Source organism: Perca flavescens, chromosome 12, assembly GCF_004354835.1.
Source record: "Perca flavescens isolate YP-PL-M2 chromosome 12, PFLA_1.0, whole genome shotgun sequence".
NCBI lineage: Eukaryota > Metazoa > Chordata > Actinopteri > Perciformes > Percidae > Perca > Perca flavescens.
The window spans coordinates 29,381,807-29,405,948 of record NC_041342.1 but is presented as its reverse complement, the minus strand read 5'-3'; the positions used below and the strand labels follow the sequence as shown (position 1 = coordinate 29,405,948).

At 41.3% G+C, this 24,142-nt stretch overlaps 1 protein-coding gene across 1 annotated transcript in view; it reads right to left on the bottom strand.

Annotated features, from left to right (window-relative positions):
* The window catches only part of LOC114564928 (xenotropic and polytropic retrovirus receptor 1 homolog), a 44,116-nt gene extending 20,959 nt beyond the window's left edge, over positions 1-23,157 (bottom strand). The window contains exons 1-2 of the mRNA XM_028592613.1: positions 22,679-23,157; positions 1,997-2,048 (exon numbers count right to left, since the gene is read on the bottom strand). Coding sequence (XP_028448414.1) covers positions 1,997-2,048; positions 22,679-22,747 — 121 coding nt within the window. The 5' untranslated portion in view covers positions 22,748-23,157. The remainder of the gene's footprint in view (positions 1-1,996; positions 2,049-22,678) is intronic.
* Positions 23,158-24,142: the final 985 nt, after the last annotated feature.

Genomic DNA, 24,142 nt, shown 5'->3' with positions numbered 1-24,142 from the left:
TCAATAAGAAAGACGTCTGTGAACTTGTCAGATATTTCTGTGAACTTATCAAGAAAACACATACATACAGACATTCTGTCCAGGATTTAGCAAGGTTTACCGAGATTAAACTAAGCTTTGTAGCGACGGCTACATCGTAGTGAAAAGTAGAACTACTGCAATCTTGTAATGGGTAACGAAAACACCAAGTAACCGGAGCCAAAAGGACCTGTGGTCGGAGAAGTTTTGTTTTTTTCATTTTTACCTGCTCTTTAATGTTTTAATTTGTTTTTTAAATCGTTTTCTAACTGCTCTTTAATGTTTTATGTAAAGCACTTTGAATTGCCCTGTTGCTGAAATGTGCTATACAAATAAAGCTGCCTTGCCTTGCCTTAAAATGTTGTAACTAAAAGCAGTTCATCCAATCCACCTTTTGATTATGATGCTTTGTTGAGCAGATTTCCTGGTTTTGCGAACTGATTTTGATGCACTGAAATTAGGTGGGAGAATCACATTTAAAAATGACAGCTCCACTAGCACGACCTGAGAAATGCTTGTCAGTAAGTTGTTAAGCACATCAGGATTTACTGGACTGGTTGTGCAGAAAGCACTGCTGGGATTCTTAAGGATTTAAAGCTTTAGGGCGTAATTTTTGGTGTTTGTGTCATCCGGCGACTATCCACGCAGAAACTCGAGTAAAGATAATTACCTCTTCTGAAGAGTTCATATTTTTTCTAATCCTCCGTGTCCTCCATGGTTACTAGCAACTGTGTGGAGGAGGGCTGGGGGTGGTGCGTGATCACAGAAGGCTTGCATCATGTGGATAGACGGACAGAATTGTTGTCATTACTTGGAATTCCTCATGGGGGAGACAGAAACTACACACTATAGCTTTAACTCATTAAAAGAATGAAAATAAATAAATAAATTTGTTTCACATGAATAAGGTTCCTGCTAATTTGCTTTACCATTGCAACTTCCTGTTAACAACCCCAATAGCAGCTCCACATTCCTTGTTATTAGTAGGTGCTCAAAGGTCATCAGCCACTTACTAATCAAGCAGACCTTATTGATCTGTGTGTGTGTGTGTGTGTGTGTGTGTGTGTGTGTGTGTGTGTGTGTGTGTGTGTGTGTGTGTGTGTGTGCAGGGTTTTGTGCAGCACTTTGCAGTTAAGGCGGCTGCCTAAACAACACAAGCCTGCCGCCTTAACTACGTCGTAAAATAAATAAATAAAAATAAGTGAATGATCTAAATCTGATGAAGCAGAAACGCTTAATGTCAGATAACGTCCATAATAATTGGACTTTGGGTTTTCAGTGGTTATGAGGAGCAATATGAGAGAGAAATTTGGTGATCATTGTTTAGGTACATTAAACCATGTTAAGTTTTTTCACGTTTGGACTTAAAAAGCCCATGAGAACCAGGAGAGTCAACCCACAGCCGCTCCGGCTGAAATCACCATTTCACCGTTGCGTGCATCGTTGTTGTTTGTGGGAGTTTGTCAACAAATGTGCGGGAAGCTGGCAATGCCCGGGCAAAGAGGACTTACCGGAGCGTTGGCATATGGCAGGCAGAGAGCATTTATATATGTACTGTATCTCTGTCCTGTTCTTCACATCAGTGAGGCTTTCTTCTCTTGTTTCAACAAAGTGAATACATGACGAAGTGACTGGAACTATCCATCACCTCTCACGCGTGGATTCTCTACGTCCCGGCTGTTGCCCAGTCTTTGATACACAGCTGTTGTGTTTTTTTTTTCATCATTACACGCTATTACGGTTAGTTAGCGTAGTTAAACACTACACGCAGTGAAATTATGTGTCCTGTTTTTATTTCACGCACACTATCTGCTTTGAGTGAATGAAGCTATGGGCTGAGCTCTGTTATCTCTCTTTTAACTTTGCACTATTATGTCTTAGTTTCTCTAATTTTTAAGATGCGTGATTTTCTTTTCTTTTTTTCTGTATTTAATAAGCATTGTTGGAGGGAAACTGAGATGGTGTGTAAAATGAATACCTTCAATAGACGGCGCCTGGTCCTGAGCAGCATACAGCATCTCTTTGAAAGCCTGCAGACACAATGAGAGAGAAAAGATCAAATAATTAATTATTAAACAATTACATGAAATATTCATCTTGTGAAACGTCTCCACGACGTTGAAAGGGCGAGTGCTATTTTACGTACCATCAATATGAGCCCTATTACATAATGTCAGTTGCCCCCATACATATACCCTTAGATCCCATTGGATACATGTTGTTTTGTCAAAACAAACCATGAACTGTCCAGCTCAATAGTTTTTTTGTTATCATACTCAGTCAATGAAAGTTAAAGTAATGACCGAAATGGTTATCGTTTACTCCGGACAGAATAAATGACATTTTTAGATCATCCTTCTCCCAACTATATGCATCAGAGTCCCTCACAGATGAAAACCAACTAAATAACTTTTTTGAAAAATGTCTCCCTCCATTTTCCCAAATCCTTTTTCACAGCTATAAATGACATTATTTCATCATTCATCTGGGCTGGTAAACGGCCAAGGGCAAGTGGTACACTGCTTTGTAGGGATAGATCGGCTGGGGGACTGGGTCTACCCAATCTAATCGGCTACTACTGGGCAGCCAACGTGCATAAGATAATATCTTGGTTTACTTCCCCTCAATCCAGTTGGTGCCAGAGTGAGTCAGCCTCCTGCTCCTCGTCGCTGTTAGCTTTAACATGTAGCACCTTGCCCTTCTCCCCGTCAAGCTTTACCTCTAATCCGGTTGTTGTTGGAACACTAAAAATTTTGATGCAAATAAGACACCACTTCGGATGGCTCACCCTCCCTCTAGCAACTCCTATTTGCAATAATCACCTGTTCATTCCAGCAAAGATTGACCCACAATTCTCAATTTTAGAAAAGGGCTACGTAGTTTGGGAGACCTGTACATTGATGGTATATTTGCGAGCTCCAACCAATTAATCTCTACCTTCAATCTACATAAATCAGACTTTTACCCGGTACTTCCAGTTGCGGGACTCTGCGAAAACACACGTCACGTCATTCCCACAGATACCAACACCCAGCGGGATGGACCTGGCTCTCATGGCTAAAACCCTGTCAAAGGGCCATATCTCTTATTTTTATAATTTATTGTTCTCAGCCAGTGAATCACATAAGATCAAGATGAACTGGGAGTGAGAACTCCAATTGAATCTCTCGGAGATCTTCTGGGAGGGAGCCATGGGGGTTGTTGCGCTAGACTGTCACTAATACAATTTAAAGTCTTCCACAGGTTACACTATAGTAAGGACAAACTTTCAAAGCTCTATCCAGACAAATTTGATGAGAACTGTAGTAGATGCTCCCAGACTCCATGCAATCTTACCCACATGTTTTGGGCATGCCCCAAGTTGTGTGAATTCTGGCAACTATTCTTTACAACAATTTCAGATGTATTAGGCATAACTTTAACTCCAACTCCACATATCTCTATTTTCGGCAAGCCCCTAGACGACCTCCGTGCCACAGCCATTCAAAATAACGTAATTGCCTTCGCCTCTCTTATTGCTTGCAAGAGAATTCTGTTATTGTGGAAGTCTCCTCAACCACCATCAATCAAAGTCTGGCTTCACAACATTTTAGGCCTTCTGAAACTGGAGAAGATCAAATTCTCACTTAGAGGGTCATCTGACAGGTTCTATACTCAGTGGAGACCACTACTTAACTATCTAGATAGGCTGCCAGCTCGGGAAGTCTCTTTGTTGAGTCCCACTGTATGGTTATATATGCATTATTCCCTCTGTCCCGGTCCGCCAGCGTCAGATAGCCAGCCCCCATGATCTGTTCACCCTAAGACACTCCAAAATAACAGATAACAGATAACTTGCTTTGATGTCTGAGGAGTAACCAGCCACTGATTAATACTTAAACAATACTGTACAGTTAATGATCAGCACTAGCACCTTACATTGGTATTTTTAATTATTACTGTATGAGTACATATATAGTTTTTTTAAATTTATTTTTTATTTCACTTGTATGTAATATATTTGTTTTTATTTAAATTTTGTTTTATTGTTTTACTTATTTATGATATATCTTAAACGTATAAGAGGACCATGGGTCAGGGGAGGGGGGAGGACGGGAGGGAGGGGGGCGGGATGTTGTTCATTTAAGTTCATAAAAAAGAAAAGACATTGTATTTTTGTATGCACTTTATGTCTGTCTCTTGCACTTGATAAATAAAAGTTATAAAAAAGTAAAAAAAATAAATGGTTATTGTAGCAGTGGCAGTATCAATATAAGAATTATTAAAGATGAATTCCAAAAAAGTATTGAATCACAATTTCTTTTATTAGTCCCAAAATTCAATAAATTGTTCAAACGTGATTAACACATACAGTTACAGTACACTTACAGTGATACCATACTTCTTAGGTCCTTACGAGTTTACACCTACAAAGAGTGTGACGTCTAGTATAATGCATCACACCGTTAAAGCTATAGTGCGTAGTTTCTGTCGCCCCCATGAGAAATTCAAAGTAATGACAACACAACAGTCGGCGCATCCACATGATACAAGCCTTCGGTGATCGCGCACCACCCCCACCCCTCTTCCGTGCAATTGCTTGAAACCAAGGAGGACAAGGAGGATTAAAAAAAAAAAAAACATGGACTCTTCAGAAGAGGTAAGGGGTCATTTATCTTCGCTTGATTTTCTGCGCGCAAAAGTCGCCGGATGACACAATTTTCTAAACATAGCCATACTGAGAAATACAGGGAGAGATTTATGGAACTGAAAGTCTTAATTAGCTTTGTATCAACTCATTTGGCAATTACTTGAATGTAACGGACATTCATTAATATCAAAAAGTTACGCACTAAAGCTTTAAAGCTTATTTACAGTAGTACGTAGTTCTAGCGTATCTCTTTAAGAGAATTATAGAGCAGTGATGTAGGTGTGTGTGCGTGGGGAGAGTGTGGAAGAGAGAGTACAGACTCGCGGTGGAGACGTAGAAGCAAAACTTCTCCCCTGTGCTTTCTGACCACCGTCGAAGCGCTGTAGCAGGAAAAGTAAACCCTCTTTATGATTTCATGTTGTTTACGGAAAGGGAGCATTAAGAAATGAGTAGGAAGAAATGCGACGTGATTTAACGCAGAACCATAAATCGGCTGAGTGTTACATTCACGGTCTGTACTACTTTGGGAATTTCTGTAGGAGTATCTGTAGGCTCGTTAAAGATGTTTTACTCGTTTTCGTTTTAGCTTTTCTGATGGGGACTGTTGAGATGATAGCTGGGCCACTCAGGGATTGTTTTTTGGGTGCTTGTGGCCCGCGGGCTGATAGACAAGAAGCGCCTTGTTCACGGACAGTTAAACAGGGCGGAGCAGTGTAGCCACACAGCCTGGCTTAACCAGTTAGCCAGCCTTATCATTAAAAAGTACAGCACCCTGCCATCCAAAAAGTTTAACTGGTAGCCAACCATCACCAAAAGGTGTGAGATTCAGTGGCAGAAAAATGCATAGCTTGCTAAATTAAATGTCTGTTGTACTGTAGAGTCCACTTACGCTTATGCTAAGTGTTGGGTGACAGGACCGATGAGACCATGTCAACTTTCAACAAGTCAGCTGTCTGAGATTTTGCTATGTTGTTTACGTTTTTAATATCTCTGGTATGATTGGATTGTTGTAGTCACTGTTGCAAATCACCAAACAGGACTGCTTTATCAGAATATTCATTCTTAACAGGTTTTGTATCAATCAAATACGCTGGATAAGCCGAAAACTTACATTCTAGGGCTGTATTCAACCAAAGAAAATCTTGTCTGAAATTCTAACTAGACATTTCTACCTGGTTGTTTTATCTGCAGACAGTTTCTTAATTGATTTTCCAGAAAATATAATATATCACAATATATACCATATACAAATCACACTGACGTCACATTTTATCCATATCCCCCACTCCTATTAGATACTATACAGTATACGCACATGTACACAATTGAAAAAACGTTTAGGTCATCACTGGCTTATTATTTTGATACATGGCTTTAGATGATCTCTCCCTTGTTGCGACCGACACAACCACTGAGCTTTATGAAAGTGAATTGCGCAATGACGTCACTAATAAGCGTTATGTGAGCATATGAAGTCATTTGCGCCTAAGCCCTCTAAAACCCACGGAAAACCCCGATACAGATGCAAACTTCATAACCTGCTGACCTATACAACGCCACACAGCGAGGACAACCAATGGGCCAGATCTTCAAATTGTAGAAAATCCATGTTATGTACTTCTTTAACAAAAGAAATAAATGTCAGACTGACTGACTGACTACAATGTGATGTAAATGTTTTTAGAAAAGGGCGTTAGAAATGTTGTTCTGATATTCCTTTGAGAAAGGGGGGGGTCCTGCAGAAAACCTTTTTTTTTTTTTTTTTAAGAACAGAGAAAAGAAAATTGGGGTTTTACTAGTCTATATCCACAACGTTCCACTTCCGGGATTGCTCCGTTTAGGCCAGATATCAGTTACCTTGGGCTTGTGTCAGTAAACCGCCCAAAAAATTGGTTTAAAGAAATCCAATAAACCAGAGCACGTATTTTTTATTTTTTTTCTCCCCCATCCTGGAATGCTGTGTGGAGTAGCCAGACCCTCCTCCACAGCGGTGTGGAGGAAGGTCTTTTACTGATTGACTATACAAACAAGTAAAGAGGGGTACAATTTAAGGAATGGATTCAAGATCAATACAAAACTGCTGCCACTGTAACCTGAGAAAACAAGCACTCAGAACATGTTTGAAAAAAAATCTCCACTATCAGAGTTGACGGCTGACTCATATTTATGGGTCCAGGGCGGGCTGAATGTGCATCAGCAGGTCCGTGGTTAAATAGTAGGTTGTATCAAATGTTTCAGTATGCCAACGCTGGTGTTTCCAATGGCATTCATTTATTCCAGACTGCCCGCCACCAGCCTGAACATTTAACACCACATATTGATTTTCTATTTTAGGAGATGCGTGCCCCACTCTCGCTCTCTCACACAAACACATTGGGTGCATTCGTAAATAGTCACTTTGAGCAGCAGAGCGCACTCCGACACAAGCTGGACTGTTAGTTAATTTGGAGCACTCTTGCACAGCAAGATGTACAAAGAAATCAATAAGAAGGCAGTAAGAGGACTCCCATTCTCGAGTGTTTCTGCCAGTCCAGATTTACATTTAGAGTATGGGCCCGTTAGTTGAGTTTGCATAAATTCCAGATCACCCAAAACTACAATCAGCTGTGAATATAAGAGCATAGGGCCGTATTAGTGTTGTTCTGATATTGCTGTGACAAATGGGGATCCTGCAGAAACCTTTTTTTTACCCAGACACAGAGAGAAACCTTCAGATACACATACTATAATGTAATTCATGATGGCGTAGTAACAACAAATCATTGTTTTCATTGACTGACTATAATGAAGGACAATTTAAGGAAAGTATTCAGGATCAATTAAAGACTTTTGCGACTGTAACGCGAGCGATTAAGCACGCAGCAGATGGAGGAGAGTTTTTAAATACTACAAGGAATAGTATAGTAATCTACCGCTGAGAACCCTTGTTTATTTTATCCAACATTCCCATCAGCTCCTCTGCTGTCACTGTATTTTTCCTGCATCACCAAGAAAAACAGCTTCTTTTCACACAAATGTAAGCATGAGCATGAGTCGACTTTAATTCCCTAGTTAGGTACCCCGTTTCTTCGAAATACCACTTTTCCACAAGGGACCCATGTTCCCCCCACATTTCCCAACATGCTGTGTGGGAAACAGACAACCCTTCAGACAGGGAATTACATAAATGGGCATAGCCATGGGAAGTGATTGTTGATACCAATGACATTATCGATTCTCATTGGTCCGATTCTTTATTGATTCCTGATACATTTTCTTTGTAGAAAAAAAAAGTAGGCCTACACAAAGTTTTCAGCATCAATGCAACGGTTTTATTATCACATAGCTGTATGGATACTAGGGCTAGGTACCAAACTCAATACTTTTTAGGCACCGAGTGAACTGCATCTAGTGTATCGAGTATACAAAGATGCCTCGTCATTCAATACCAAATGTCAATTCCTACGGAGTAAATCTCATCAGCTTCAGTGAGCCAATAAGCATCTAAGCATCTAATAATGTCTGTGATTGGCTGTTACACTTCGCAGAGCCGGGCAGGAAAATTACGCACAGGGGCAGGGCTCACGTTACTGAAAAAAAAATAATAAGATTTGTGCCGTAATGTGTAATGTTGTAATGTATTTATGTTTTATAAAACTGGTATTGAAAAAAGTATCGTTTAGGAACCGGTATCGAAGTCACAGTATTGGTATTGGTATCGTATCGAATATTTTTGAACAATATCCAGCCCTAGTGGATACAGCGTGGAGGCTGAGAGAACTGTGGCTGGTTAGCTGGAGCTTTCCTATATGTTTTCCAATGCTGGTGGAGATTGTTGATAGTGAAGATGTCATTAAGCGAGTCGGAAAAAAACGCGCCAGTCTCTCCTTTTTCAGAAGCACCACCTATCGAGATCTAGCAAAGATATATATATATATATATATATATATATATATATATATATAGATCTAGCAAAGATATATATATATATATATATAAATTGCGGGAACTTGCATGATTTCATAATCCCCGCATTTTCGTTGCAAAAAAAGTCACTTATATCTTAGCAGAAAGTTGAAAAATGTTGCGTTTACTTCACACAAGAGCGGCCATTTTCCCCTGTTGCCATGGGAACGTTGTGAAGCGATGTGAACATCATCGAAAAGCAGGGTGTTGGGGGGAATCACTTTCTTTTTCTCTTTTTCATCAAACTGCAATTTTTCATTCTTTTCAATTTTCATTTTTCAATTTTTCATTCCAGCAATTTCATCGCGATGATTATTATTATTATAAATCATGCAAGCCACGCATATTTTGCACGAAAATCAGCAATTTATGCAGCGAAAGTGCAGCGTATTTGAAAAAAAATGTGTCCCCCCCTGCAAAAATTTGCAGACTTTGGCTGGAGGGACTGATTTAAGCCTCAAAGCATGTTTTGTTGATCTGTGAGTAATGTAAAATGACTGGATGGATTTGGCTGTGTGTCATATTGGCCCTAACGACTAAACACAGAGCAAGACAGAACATGGTCTCTTTTAATGAGACGGTAATTTGTGGTGACAGAGTGCTTTGTTTACCAATCTGATGTCATGCTATCATCAGCAGCAAACACGCCCGCAGACACATCTGGGACAAAACTTTCCCCACACTTTCTCCTGAGGCCCATGTGTGAATGGTTGTCTATGTATATGTGTGTGTGTGGTCAGTAGGCAGGCTCAGCAGGTGCTAAGGCGCAAGTTTCCAAAACAAAAACACATGCAGCTCAACAAGGAGAAGGGCAGCTCTGCTTATCCTCACAGAAGATTACCCTACTTACGTCCCTTTTCCCCTTCTCCACCTCTCACACTCTCACACTCTCTCCCCTGTTGTCTTAGCCTCTTGCCGGCCTTGTAACTCAGTTTATGGCATTTTCTCTTCTCTCTCACACACCTCTGCCTTGATCCAGACTCATGGCTTGTGGCAAATAATAACCTCAGGCAGACCGTTGCACCACAACTTTTGACCACAAATCTGTGGGACAGACAGTGTGTGTGTGTGTGTGTGTGTGTGTGTGTGTGTGTGTTTTTGAAGGCGTCTATGCCACCCTTCCCTTTGTTTACTTTATCATCTCTTTCTCTCTTTTCCTCAATACCTCATACCTCTGTTGTTTGTCTTCCCCTTTGCTGTCTTTTCTTGTCCTCATTTTGTTCATTTATTTGCATTATAAAATATTACCCGCAACCATCTCCCTCCCCGCCCGCCCTCTTCTCCTACTCTCTCACGGCTTCCCTTTTGCCTAATCTCTTTTATAAATTCCTTTCCCTCCATCTCAGCCCCTCTCTCTTTCCCCTAGCCCCCACCCACGAGGAGACAAACACTTCATATCTTGACACCAAACTGTCAGCAGGATTTTATGAGTCACAACTGGATTATGCTCGCATTTGTGTCCTGTAGAAACCTCGGATCCCTAGGTTTCTCCTTCCTTTTGGGAACGACTCAAACAGCTCGTATATAAAGTGCCTCATATGAAGGTGGTGCGAAGAAGATATGAAGGAAGCTGTGTTTTCAAATGTCAAGGCTACAAAAGGCGTTACAGACTTCCCCCAAAATCCTGACAAGATGCGGGATTTGGAAACATGTTGTTGACGTCACACTTTGTGACGCACAAATGACGCAAACTAAAAGCTAAGCCAGTGGTTGGTCTTAGCATCTGACCGAGCAATTATTTACACTATTTTGGGGATTAACGGTTACATTTTCTTATAGGTGAGAAATATATCTTAAACATACAGACAGGTGTTAATTTCATGTTATGCAAAAATGAATGTCATTTCGGTGCTTGTTGCACATACTACGTATGAAATATTTAATCTTTTTCTTGATTCCTTTCATCTATGGTTCTTTTATTATTGTTCTTTTGAGTGGATGGATCAGTGGTTAGCGGTGTTGCTTTAAGTCCTGCTCTTTTCTGTGTGCACTGTGCATGCTCTCCCAGCGTCTGTCGGTCTGTGTGTGTGTGTGTGTGTGTGTGTGTGTGTGTGTGTGTGTGTGTGTGTGTGTGTGTGTGTGTGTGTGCCACACACACCAAACACATGCATGTTAGCAATTTCGAATACTCCTGACACTGCTCCTAAGTCAAAATGGGTGAAATGCAGAGGATTCCTTTCTCAGTCCCACCAAGTTCTGAATTTGACTTCTGAGATATGAGTTCTGTTTAAGTGAAATTTTAGAAGGGTTTCTGCATATGGATGCTACTTGTGATTTTTTTTTTAATTGTCAAAGATAGATTTTACTTCGGCAAATATCGTGTCGTTGTCCTATGAATTGATATAATATCAAATTGTGATGACACTTGCTAAGGCACGCAACTACGTCGTGGCAGGTGTATTGCTCAAGACCACAGGAAGTGTGCAATTGTTTGGCCGTTCTTTTAAAAAAAAGAAAAAAAAAAGCTGCAATCTATTGCCAAGCAATCAGTCCGTTCCAAAAAGGAATGTTTTGAAAGGGGCACTGCACTATAAATATATAACAAAGATTTTGAAATACCAGTTCATCCAGACAGTAGCCCCCATTGCATGTGATGCTATACAGTCTATGACAAAAAGACTTTGACAAAAAACACTTTACCAACTGGTAATATTGCTGTTATTTGACCCAGATAATAAATAAATAAAACATATACACGGCCTATAAAGTAAACCATGCCTCTTTATAATAAAAAAAAACATTGTAATTTTTCCTTAAATGAACATAAAATTGACAATAGTACATTATTATATAGTTTTCCCGACCTTAGCTAATGTCAGCTATTAATTGCGGTTAAACAAAGTAACAATTGCGATTAGACAATTATGTAATAATTGTTACAGGCCTAGCAATATGTAATAACTCATATATATGCACTGGGGGCTGCTGAAGGGAATGCTGGGAAACGGGCTCACAAAACAGGGGGCAGCTATAGGAACTCAGAAGAGATCTATGCATGTGACCTATCCGCATGTGTGTGCATGAACAGTGAGCAAGTGTGTGATCCTCTTACACCAGTCATGTGGTAGCCAGTGCCATCAGCATTCAACCCTAGCTTCTCACATCCCTCTGACCTTTTTACCCCTTTTCTCTCTTTCTCAATGTAGCCTTTTTTTCCCCCTCTTTCTCCATAGGTTTCCCTTTGGTCCTAGAAAGAGGTTTTAATCAGAGCTCGTATGGGGATAATGACAATAAAGCCTTTATAATCCCTCCCTTCTGTCTCCACAGCTATTCTCATTTTTCCTTCTGGACATTGTGGATATTTTCTTGAATCAATATGCAAGTCACACCATTCTGTCTACACTGACCTCTGTGTGTCTGTCTACACCTGGCCATCTATATTCCCCTACATGTTACTCCCTCGTCCTCCCCTCTCCGACCCCCCCCCCTTTCCTTTCCCACTCCTCCTTCTCTTTTATCTTTGAGTTTTTGCTTTCCACCCTCGTCAGATAAGACCAGCGGAACCAGCAGCTGTCTATATCTATATCTATATCCTGCTGAAGGCAGCATTACCAAGGACTAACAGCGTAAACATGTTGACAGGTTTGCTCTGTAGGTCTGGCACATGTTGCAGAATTGACAATAACGTTGACTTGGTAGGTTTCCCATGTAGTAAGTCCCCGGGACCCACAAGTAAATTGAGCAAGTCCCCAATAAAAAAATAAATATATACAACAATCTTGACAAATTGTAGCGTTCAACTCGCAGCTGATGTTTTATGGTTGTAATTATGGTTTTATTCATGTATGTTGTATCTGAAAATTAAACAAATAAAATCCCAAATCTGAACACTTTAGTTAGAAAACATTATACAAATGTCACATTTTGAGTTGAGAATACAGAGCACGGGGTGAAGTCCAAGCTCATTTGAACTTTTGTGCCGACCAACCAACTAAACTCTGGTCCGCCTGAAAATGTGGGTCTCGATTCGCTTCCAAGTGCACTACAGTTCTCAGTACTTAGTAGGAGCATACGTGGCTCGTCGTCTTAGTAACAAGTACAACACAATCTCTCTCTCTCTCTCTCTCTCTCTCATTTGGGTCCGCCCTCTCCTAGGGTTGGGTATCGTTTGGATTTTTACGATTCCAATGCAGAACCGGTACTTGAAAAAAACTGAAAAGAAAAGGCTTTTACATCTGTTTTGGTGAGCCCAGAGGGGAAAATATGGCATTTTAAAAGTAGCCTACATTTACGGTAGCTAGCTGACGGTAGACTACAGAGAAAGGGGGATATTTTTACGTCCGTTTCGGAGCGACTGAGGGAAAATATTTCAGTCGACACATTAAGTGGAACCGAAATGAGGAACCGAAATTTGCGTTCTAATCCGGTCCGATTCCTACCAGTTGCGTAGGAACCGGTTCCATAGTGGAACCGGGTTTCGGTACCCAACCCTACCCTCTCCTTTACTCGCGGTCTTGTCGGCTGCTTATATCGTTCGCCTTCTTCTAAAATATTAGAAACACCAAAGCAAGACCAGAAAAATCCCCAAGTAGTAGGGCTGGGCGACATGGAGAAAATGAAATATCACGATATTCTTGACCAAATACCTCGATATCGATACCGCAACGATATTGTAGTGTTGACTATTGGTGCTTTCACAAAATATTTACACAATGAGATTTTTTATGAATAATCATCAGTAATGTGGATATAATGACTAAGTGGGTAAAGGACAGTCTGGTAAGTTCAGAAAAGTACATCACTTTACTGTAATGCAGCCTTTAAAACCAGGAAAAGACACCACTTATGTCATATCACGATATCCAAAATCTAAGACGATATCTAGTCTCATATCACGATATTGATATAATATCGATATATTGCCCAGCTCTACCAAGTAGGCATAAATGATTTCTCAGACCAGGAAGTGTCGATGAGTTTCACTTGGCTATTCTGTCCAAGTGACTGCTGGTGTTGTCACATTAAACTGCGCTGTTTAACACGTCATGTTCCTCTGAACAGTCCTGCTGTGTGTTTAGCTCCGTTACTGTAGCTGTTAGCTAGGCCTGTGACAATTATTAAATAATTGTCTAACTGCAATTTTTTTTTTTAACATAATCGCGGTTATTTTGTATAACCGCAATTAAAGCATTAGAGCATTATTTTTAAATGAGATTGGTCACGCTATTGTTTGGATTCATCAAACGCATTTCCAATACCAGCATAGCGTCACCTAACAGTCACGTTAAAGTTAGCGTTGTCTAGAGCAGTGGTAGCCAACCTTTTTTCCTTGGCGCCCCCCCTACTTATGTCTAAGAAAAGCTGAGGCCCCCAAAAAAAAAAAAAAAAACAAAGTTGAGGTAACTCTCAAAGATCGAGCCTTACTTTCTTTTTTGATACAAAGGAGTTATCAGCACTATGTTTCTCCGCCATGTTTCATTCATAAAATAGTGATGCCGTGGCGGCAGGAAAGACGAGGATGCTAGCAGCTAGCAGCTGACCTGATGACAGCAAGGGCCACAGGTTAAGAGGTCCCCGAGGTTTGGCCTACTAAGTAGCCTGCCTACAATTTTAAGCGAGAACAAAAATATATGGTTTTCATACAGACTTTTGTATACATTATATATTCTAGTGTATTATCATAATTTGTTAACATGTGCAAATATATTTTGACCTTAACATTAAGCAAATATACCTCAACCTTAAACAAGATAAAGACTTGCGCACCCCTTGTGATCTTTGCCGCCCCCCTAAGGGGTGCCCGGACCCCAGGTTGGGAACCACTGGTCTAGAGTGGCTTCACACCCGTGCCCAGGGGAAGCGCGTGGCGCTGGCTCCGTAGCCAAACATACCGCAGGGCTCCGCTGCCCAGCTGCGGCTAACAGTTGTCTAGCTCTCCTTCTGCCGATATCAACACGGATTTGTTGCTCACAATGTAGTATTATCAGGGAAATAATTAGGGTGCGTCGCCTGGATGCGTCAATGGTGAGTTTACTGCGTCTTCTGTGATTTCGATGTGTCAGACCCGCGGGAAGCCCAGCTAGCTACATCCCTTGGCTGAGGTGGAAATTCTCTAAATCGATTCTCATTTCCTCTAACAATAATCCCACACAACTTTATATGAAAATGGACTAAATAGGCAGCAATTGTTTAATTAAGCCGGTCAGTGTTCTTTCGGAGACCCCTCTCTAAATATCTGCACACTCGGCTGTGGCTGCAAGTAAAAACAGAGAATTGTTTCTGTCAGCTGCTCTATTCATCGCTGCAACTGAAACCAGCTACCATCAGCAAACTAACTTCCCATGAACTAAGGCTGCTGCGGCATGGAGTGTTGTATTTTTAGGCTTTATTTTAGGCTGTGTGTTAAAGGTACATTATAAAGTGATGCATTTGACATTTATGGCTGACTTGGTTAAATAAAAAATAAAAAGGTTTTAGTAGAAAAGTCTGTCCATTGCAAGGCTCGACAGTGCGAGCGTTTTACCCGCATTTGCAACTAAAAACAGATGTATGTGACTGTGAACTAGGGCTGAAACGATTCCCAGAGAAACTTGAGTAAAGATCTTTTCACACGGGAAGCTTATTGACATGCCTAGTGATTCATTTTCAATGCAAGGCGAGCGGGGAGGTTGGGAGGCACAAGCAATCTAACAGGCGGATCCCCAAGCAGGCCCAATACCGTGAAACTGTCGCGACCATGCTCGTCTTACGCTATGCCTGCCGGGAAATTGTAATAGGAATTTTATCGATTCATTTTATCAATTGTTTAAATGAAGAAAATAATAAGAAAATGAATTCATAAAAAATAGCCTAGTTAGTTGCAGCCCTTCTGTTCTCGCCACTTCCCCTTTCTCACACCTCTTGACCAGTTCTGTCCTTCCTGCTAAAACTCCCCTAACACACAAACATCTGGATTTTTACTAAAATATCCCAAAGCCTGACTGAGTGCAACAGACATGCAGTCATGCAGCAGAATCTCTTAGCCAGTCAATGAGTCTGTTGAGTCATTCAGATGACCATCAGGCATTTATATTGTTATAATTGTAGTCACGCTAGGAAACTGTCAGGTTAAATAAAGCAGCTTCCATCATAGACTTTTATTGGAAAATGCAGCCAGTCGGTTAGTCAGTAGACAAAAAAGAAAAGAAAAGTTGCACACTGTTAAAATGTCAATAATCTGAGCTAAAGACATGAGATATAATAACAGCCCATGCCAGCATGAAAACAAAAGAGCTGACGGTCTTTGGTTCCCATCACATCCAGGGTTTTCTCTGCTATTATATGGCTTAGGTGCAGCGTAAAAACAATGTGGAGATCATCTGGACGAGCCGAAGGATGGGACCATTACGGCTCCAGTGTTTCCTTTAGGATTTTTTTTACCAGTGGGGGCAGGTCTGTCCGAACTTGTTAACTTGTTGTTAAATTGCAGTGTGAGTGGCAGCCAACGGGGGGGTGGATTATGTTGGCAGTATCATTTAAAAGGCCACCGCGACTAAATTTTTGCCATGGTGCGCCGCCACTACAAAATCAACATAGAGGAAACCCTGGGCTCAGTTGGTGACCAACCCCAGCGGCTGCACAGCACCCCAGGGAAAAACCCTGACATCAGATCACAACTGCTTAGGATACACCTCTTGGGGCAGCCGTGGCCTACCAATCAGAAGGTTCGTGGTTCAATTCCTCGCCCTGCAGTCCTATATCGAAGTGTCCTTGGGCAAGACGCTGAACCCCGAATTGCTCCCCGATGCTGCGCCATCGGAGTGTAAAGGTCTGTGAAAGTTTATCTGATGAGCAGGTGGCACCTTGTACGGCAGCCTCTGCCACAGTGTACGAATGTGTGTGAATGGTGGATGGTTTCTGTACTATGTAAAAGCGCTTTGAGTAGTTGTTGAGACTAGAAAAGTGCTGTATAAATACAGTCCATTTACTCTGTTTATCTAACTGTCCTGCTAAGTGTCTGACCCAAACGCCGCTGCCATGGGAAAACATGACATGCATGCAACAGCCCTGGTCAGCATGGCTCTGCAAACCTCACAGGCCTGGGTCCCACATCTTCACAGGACTAAAACTAACTGGGCCCGGGGCCAGATTTACAGCTGGGTGGAACAACAAGCTACATCTGGTCTGCATCCAATCCCCGCATAAGCAGTAAGAAACCAGAGTCCATGTGAAACTGTTGATCAAATAAGCAACAGAAAAATGTACTTGAAGAATAATACGTGTCCCTCTCAGTGCAACAAAGATACTATAATAGGCTGGGTATCCCCTGCATAACAATATACAGTAACATAACAATAAATTTGTCCAGCCCAGGTCATTTGAGTTAATCTCATAGGAATAGAATTAGAATAGAACGGACATTGAACCGTCTGCTGTTTTGCCCTGCTCAAAAAAAAAAGAAATGGCCATGGACCATAGAAATAGAATGAGTTAACCCCTTCCAGCGGTTCTTTGCAACGGTACTGAAAAAATGGCCGACACTCATACTATCCTGCTATGTTGATTTGAATAGGAAAGTCCATTCTACTCTCATTCTACAGTTAGGGCTGGGACGATTCGCCGACATAATCTATTACGTAAATGCGTCGACGCGTCACACGTAGAGGTAAAAAAAAAATTAAAATAAACACAGCTGCCTCCAGCAACAGCGCAAGTATCGATTCCTCGCAAGTTCCACAACACATTGAGAAAAAGGCTCGCACGCAGTCTTCTAAAGTGTAGGAGTATTTCACTCTTAATGCCAACAACAACGTGGTAGTCTGTAGACTTTGTAAAATGCATCACTGAGTCAGTATAACCGCAGCAAAACACCGACACAGGTGCACACAGAGGCAGGTGCAACTGCAGGTGGAAGCTCTCAGCCGTTTGGACAGTTGTGATTGCGTATTGCCTCTGGACAGCACACACACGAAAGAGAGAGGGGGGGAGGGAGAGAGAGAGAGAGAGAGAGAGAGAGAGGAGGGATAAAGGGGAGACAGAGAGCTACTGGTACAATTACCAATGCACATTAATTTACAGTTGATAAGATGACAGACATCCTTTTATTCTTAATGGAGGTGGATATGGATTTTGTGCCCATATGATTTCAGTTTATAAATTCAGTTTCGATTAGAGATGTTCCGATACCGATACCAGTATCGCTATCGGCTCAGATACTGCCTAAAACGCTGGTGTAGGTATCGGGAAGTGCTGGAGTTTACGGTATCGGATCGGTACTCGGTATAGGCCGAAATGCAAGTTCAGGTATCGGAAACGGTAAGCAAAAAATGGTATCGGGCCATCTCTAGTTTCGATGACTTGCGCAGACGAGTGTCAAGCAGCGCAGCACAGGTTGACAGATAGGCCAATACAGAAATTTCTAAATATTGCGGATATTGATCCGCGTACTGCTAGACTGGGCGCTTGTGTACCATAGTTTATTAACCAGCGCTCTAACAAAGCCATATTTTATTCTAACAAAGACCAAGGTCATTGCAATAGACAACACAGAGAATATGCAACAGACCCTACAGGTTGGTCTGCATTTCAGGAGCTTTGAATTTCACCCGAGGGTATTTGGTTTGGTAATTAGTACAGAAGCTGATTTGGTCGTGGTTTGGATCTCTGGAGCTGAGCTAAGCTGTGGTGAATTTTAACAAGGTGGTAGGCTGATAGAACACTGAACAGCACTGGCGAAGCTGCTCCACAGACTGCATTTCTAACTGCAGAAAGAGACCTTTGGCTCAGAGCTTAATGTGACTGAGTGTGCTGCAAAAGGAACACAGAACTAAAACAATGTGTCAGGACAGGAGTCCAGAGGAGATGACTGATTACTTCCGACTTTGAGCCAGAAAGCTTAGCCCTGCTTCATACTGACTGGAAAAAACAGACGCACGCACAAATGAACCAGTAAATAAATAACCTAAATATATAAGAGACAGTCATTAGGTATTTCTAAGTCACTAAACAGAAATTCCAGATCATCTTTCTGCCATAACATGTCATGTTCTGGTATGGTGGTGAACTCCGTGGCACTGACTGAAAGATTGCTGCAGTCCCACCGAGCTGTAGCAATATGTGACAATGCAGAGCACCGGCGATGACTTGTGAGAATACTGCAACCTCCAAACAATGCAGATAGTGCTGCTACAGGTACAGAGAGGTGTCTGTGTGTGTGTGTGGGGGGGGGGATACCCTGGAAGCAGATTTTAATTTTTTTCAGCAAAAATGCCAAACTTTCCATTGTTGCACCATCTCAGTTGTGAAGATGTACTGCTTTGTTTCTTATGTGATGGTTGGTCGGACAAACAAGGCAAACGATGACATCATATTGGTCATTTTTCCCCTATTCTCTTACATTTTATAGACCAGTCTTTATATAAAACAATAAATCAGATTAATCGATAAGGAAACTAATTGTTAACTGCAGTCTTTTTGTATTAGCAAACAGCAACGCATAAAGTATTTTGGTAAAAAGGCTTCAGATCTACTGTGTTGACGGTCGTTTTCACCAGCTGAAATGACAAACGCAGGGTTTTTCCTGCATGGAGAATTTTTCGGCCCGCCCCGAAGAGGTTTTAGCCAGCCCCAAAAGGTAAATCACCAGCACCAAAATGGTACGAACTGAAAATAAAAATAGCAATTTAAATCCTCTCTAAATGTGTTTAAGAGCAATTTATCAAACAACCGTTGAACAAGCAGAACACAAACTTAAATATGAGAGTCTGGCCGTACCGGACTCTCACGGTTATTTATTTAAATATTGATACAATGTTTTAACCAGTTTTGTTAACTGCGGTTTATTAACTCAAGCATAATATACATGTTTGTTTATCAAATTGTCAGAAATGACAGGCAATGACGGCGCACTGTTTGATAAAGGATCTAAACGCTGTTCTCACTTAGGTAAAGTTACTGTTGACGTTTATGGTTATATGCGTGCTAAGCTAACCATCAGCGCTGTCTATTGTTTCCAGCCTATCAAGAATAAGTGGGCTATACAATTAACACACATAGGTTAATAGCAATGGGTTATTTATCCCCCCCCCAAAAAAAAAAAAAAAAAACTCCTGTATTTTAAAAACTAAATGTTGGCCAGTATGTAGTAGCCTATGCTGATTATGTCATTGACGAATATAGGGAGGACATTCAACTGAAGTTGCATTAATCAGGTTGTTTTAACCAAGATTATGCTGCAAGATGGGTTTTTTTCCAACTACATTTAAGTTCCCTGTTACAGACTAACAGTATTATAACAACAAGTAATATTAAAAATATCCAGTTTATTCCCATTAATTCCCATTTATGCCGGTTAATTCCCATGGAAAGTTTCCAACTTTGAAAATTCCCGGAATTTTGCAACCTTAATGCGGACCAGTAATGCTTACTGCCGTGTGTATAGTCCTGGAGAGCCAAAACCGACACGGAAGTGCATGTGGTGCTGTTTATACTACACTTGGCGTCTACACGCATGGATGTGTTCACACGTTTGTGCGATTAGAGCGTACGGTCTGCGCAGTCGTGAATTTTGGGGCTGCAAGGGAACATTCCGCGTGGTCCCTCTGGGACATGGGCAGAAGACGACACTGACTTCACACGGACCCGTGCATCTATATGCAGAACACGACAGCGTAGTTTGCGATGCACAACACTCTAAAAATCACAACTGAACTGTGTGGTTTTGATGTTCAACAAGCCCAACATAGTGGGGAGTCTTCTCTAGTGACACAATCCTGAAGATCAACTTCTCAAACCTTAAGCATACAAACAATTTAGGCTCATCAACCTAAACTGCCTTGAATTGGGACTTCCTGTGTTTAGAGCAGTGGTGTCAAACATACGGCCCGTGGCTCGCCAAAAAGGATCCAATCAGGCCCACTGGATGACTGTGCAAAGTGTGAAAACTGCAGAGAAGTAAAAGAATTCCAATTCCAAATTTAGCACTTTAATCTCAGAGAAAATCAAAGTTCTTTTTCACGTAAATTTACGACTTTAATCTTAGAAATTCTACAATGGCTTTAGAACGCTGTCGTAGCAGAAGTAACTTGTTATCAAGCTGACAGGAAAGTCTGTGGCAGACTGATCTGATCTTTCTGGAGTGGTTTACTGGTCTGGCCCACTTGAGATCAAATTAGGATAATGTGGCCCATGAACTAAAAGGAGTTCGACAGCCCTGTTTTAGAGCATAGCTTGTGTGCAGTTAAAAGGTTACTTCAGTGTGTCAGATGCATATTCAATTATTCATTTTCAGGTTTTAACTACAAACGGCAGACATTATGCGGTCACTAAAACCTGTAGAGTTTCAGTCTGAAGTTTTAGTTAGCTACTTTTTAGGTACATAACAAAATGTTTGAAGCTGAAAAACAAATGTTGAAAGCTGGATTCAGATTCAATAAGTGGATTTGATCAAGATGACATCAGATTGGGAAAAGACAAACTAGCAAACCCCAACTCTAGGTTCAACTTAATTCATGCATGCATACTCAAATACAGTTAACACCGTTCCAGTGTTCCTTCTATGTTGATTTGACCGTGGCGCCCCGCAGAAAAAGGGAGAAAGGAAAAAGAGACGTTGTCCGGATGATAAGCCAGTTGAGATGGTGTGTGTACGTCCTTGAGAACTGTAAGTCGTATAACTTACATTGTCAGTTCATTTAAACCTGGTCAAATTTAAGTTAAGTTAGCTGGTGATTTTCGTTGTTTATGTTCTTCACCTGCTAGCTAAAATCGCACGTGGCTGTTGATTCGATATAATAGCGATTGCTCAACGCCCTCGCTCACATTTGTATTGTAGGTGCATTATTTACATGCTGAAGTAGTTACACTGCATTAAGATAATGTCATTAATAGTGGGTTTATTGTTATTTGCTACAGAATGCTCAGCCTAGATGTCAAGATCAAAGTTGTCAGTAACTCAAAAAATACAGTTCAATCACAACTGAAAGTATGCCTCATTTTGTGTGTGAATAGAGGTGAATAAATCAGTGTCAGTTCCATTTTCATGTGTGTATGAGGGGGGTGTTCGGACCTGCCCCCACTGCTAAAAAAAAAAAAAATCCCTAAAGGAAACAAAAACTGCCGCTGGTGTATTTAGCCCTCTGTGCCAACGGACTGTGTGTAACATTGTGAACCTTTTTACGTTTACCCAAAGCACTGGACCTGATTACAAATTGATTACACATTGATTCCTGGTAATGAAATTTGTCCAGCACACAGACCAGCTGGATTACAGCTTTGAATGGCACTTATAGGCTAGATATGGCTTTATTAAGACTTACATAAGAACTGCCATTCTCTCAGGATCAGCATGTTCCTGCTGTATAAACATTCACTCTACTGCAAACAAAATGTACAACCTTGACAAGTATGTTTGGAATACCAATGTAAAATATACTGGCACAAAAATAAAAAAAAATCTTAATTATTATATTATTATATTATATTTGTACTGTTAGCCATTTATACAAATGTAGTCACCATAAAGATAATAGTTGAATTGCAAATTTGAGTAGCATTAATGGGTCAAAGGTTGCTGCTTGCAGATTGAGCTATCAGCGCCTCTCTGTCACCGAGTGACCCCGTTCAACCACATGATAAAAAACACCAGCAGCAGGACTGCTGAGCTGGGTAAGCGTTTGGGGACAGGCAGGGTGGTTAACGGGCGCAAAGATTAACTTACGTTAGCTCAATAAGTGATGAGTCAGTCGAATGCCTTTTGTCTCCAAAACACATTCCAAGCAGCTTAGAGAGGACGAGACTCGCGCCTCTGCTGACCGGTGTACTGTACATAGCAGCTCAATACAGCTCGATGTGACCGAGAGATGGAAAGCTGCGGAGCAAACAAACGACTAACCTAGCTTGTCTAACGGTAGTTTGCTAGCTAGCTTACACTAGTAGGCTGCCGTTTAGCTCGACTTGCGGGTGTAACAATTGAAGCAGGTCCTCTCTCTTCCTGTTGTATAACCAAAGGAGAGTGAAAGACAAGGAAGCTATACTCAAATGGCTCTGTATAAAAATAACAGGTATGAGACTGGACAGACATTTAGCCATCATTAACCACCAATGAGCTGCCGAGTTAGCTAGATGGTGGCTAGAAGAGTGCAGGTTTTAATAATGAAGCAAACGTACCTCATACTGGATGTACTGCTTTCTCCACTCCGGGGTGATGTGAGCGGAGAGATGCTCCGTGAATTTCATTTTGACAGTGTGGTGGCTTTCCCTCCCCTGCTCGTAATTGTAACACGGACCCGGTGGGTCAGTTGAGGAGCGGGATGTTTTGCCGAGCTGCTTTAACGTTACAAGCGTTTACACAGACAGTCATCCGAAGATTTCGATCGGGCTGCACGGTCAGAAGACAGAGAGAGATGCCTTTTTGTCTTCACGTTAAACTAGCTAACGTTAGCTACCGGCGCACATTTTTTCTGCCGTCTTGGACACATTCGACGAAAAGGTGACTGGAGTCACATCTTAGCTAAAGGACATGATGCTTAAATGTAGTTTTATCTGTAGAGCCAATATCGCAAAATAACGGTTAGGCTCACTGTGCTGGCGCTAGCTGGGTCTTGCTATCTCTTTCCCCTGTTGTTCTCCTCCACCTCTCTCTCTCTCTCCACCTCCAGTCTCCCGCTGCATTCAGGTGCAGCTGGGAATATTAAAATAACCCAATCTTGAACACATGAATATGTTGTTGATGGGTGTAACCAGGGTGTAACAATGTGTGGCCCAACCCTCCTTTAGATGACGTCATCCAACCAGCACGGGTAAACTGGTCGTTTTTAAACTTAATGGTGGGGCAATGCGCTGACCATCAAGTGGAGGGATAAAAAGTGATACACAGTCAACTTATGTTCAGAACCACTGTCTATGTTCAGGATAGGAGCTGTCATTGTATGCCCTGTTTTACTTAGACATTAGGCTACTGTTGTTTTTGTACGTCAACAGATAACGTTAGTGTCTTCATAATCCACTATGCTTTGCTGGATTTTCTGCGTGCTTAACAACAATCATTTTGTCCATGATGTTGTTGAACTTCTCATCACCAACATATCTAAATTTAACTAGATATATGCCCTGAGACAGACTCCTAACATTTTAATTTGAACCATAATAACAATGATTAATTCTTGCTCCGGATAGCGGGCCTTCACATTTATAATATGCTGCCCAGTCCTGTATCTCTGCAGATCTTTTTAATTGTATCTCTTCTCAACTCGATCTGTTTACCATTCATCTCAGTGAACAGTGACATGTTTTTCCTATATATTCCGATGACACATGAATGTCACACGTGTGACGTCGCCAGCCACCTTTGGGAGAAGGTGACGTAGATGTAGATTGTCTTTTTTAGTAAGGGGGGGAGGAAATTCAGACGGAAAGTTACCATGACATATATCCTCTGCGTGTGTTTGTGTCCGACTTGGTGAAAATGCAGTCACAAGAGCCATGTAAAAAAAATAGAAAACATAGAATAACAGTCACCTTATGATATTTTGTGGTGGGAAGTATGGAAATACAACAGCAAGAAACAATGGAAATATTCATAGGGAATGACTGTGAAACCATCAGTTGTAAAGGTTTAGCCATATAAAAGAA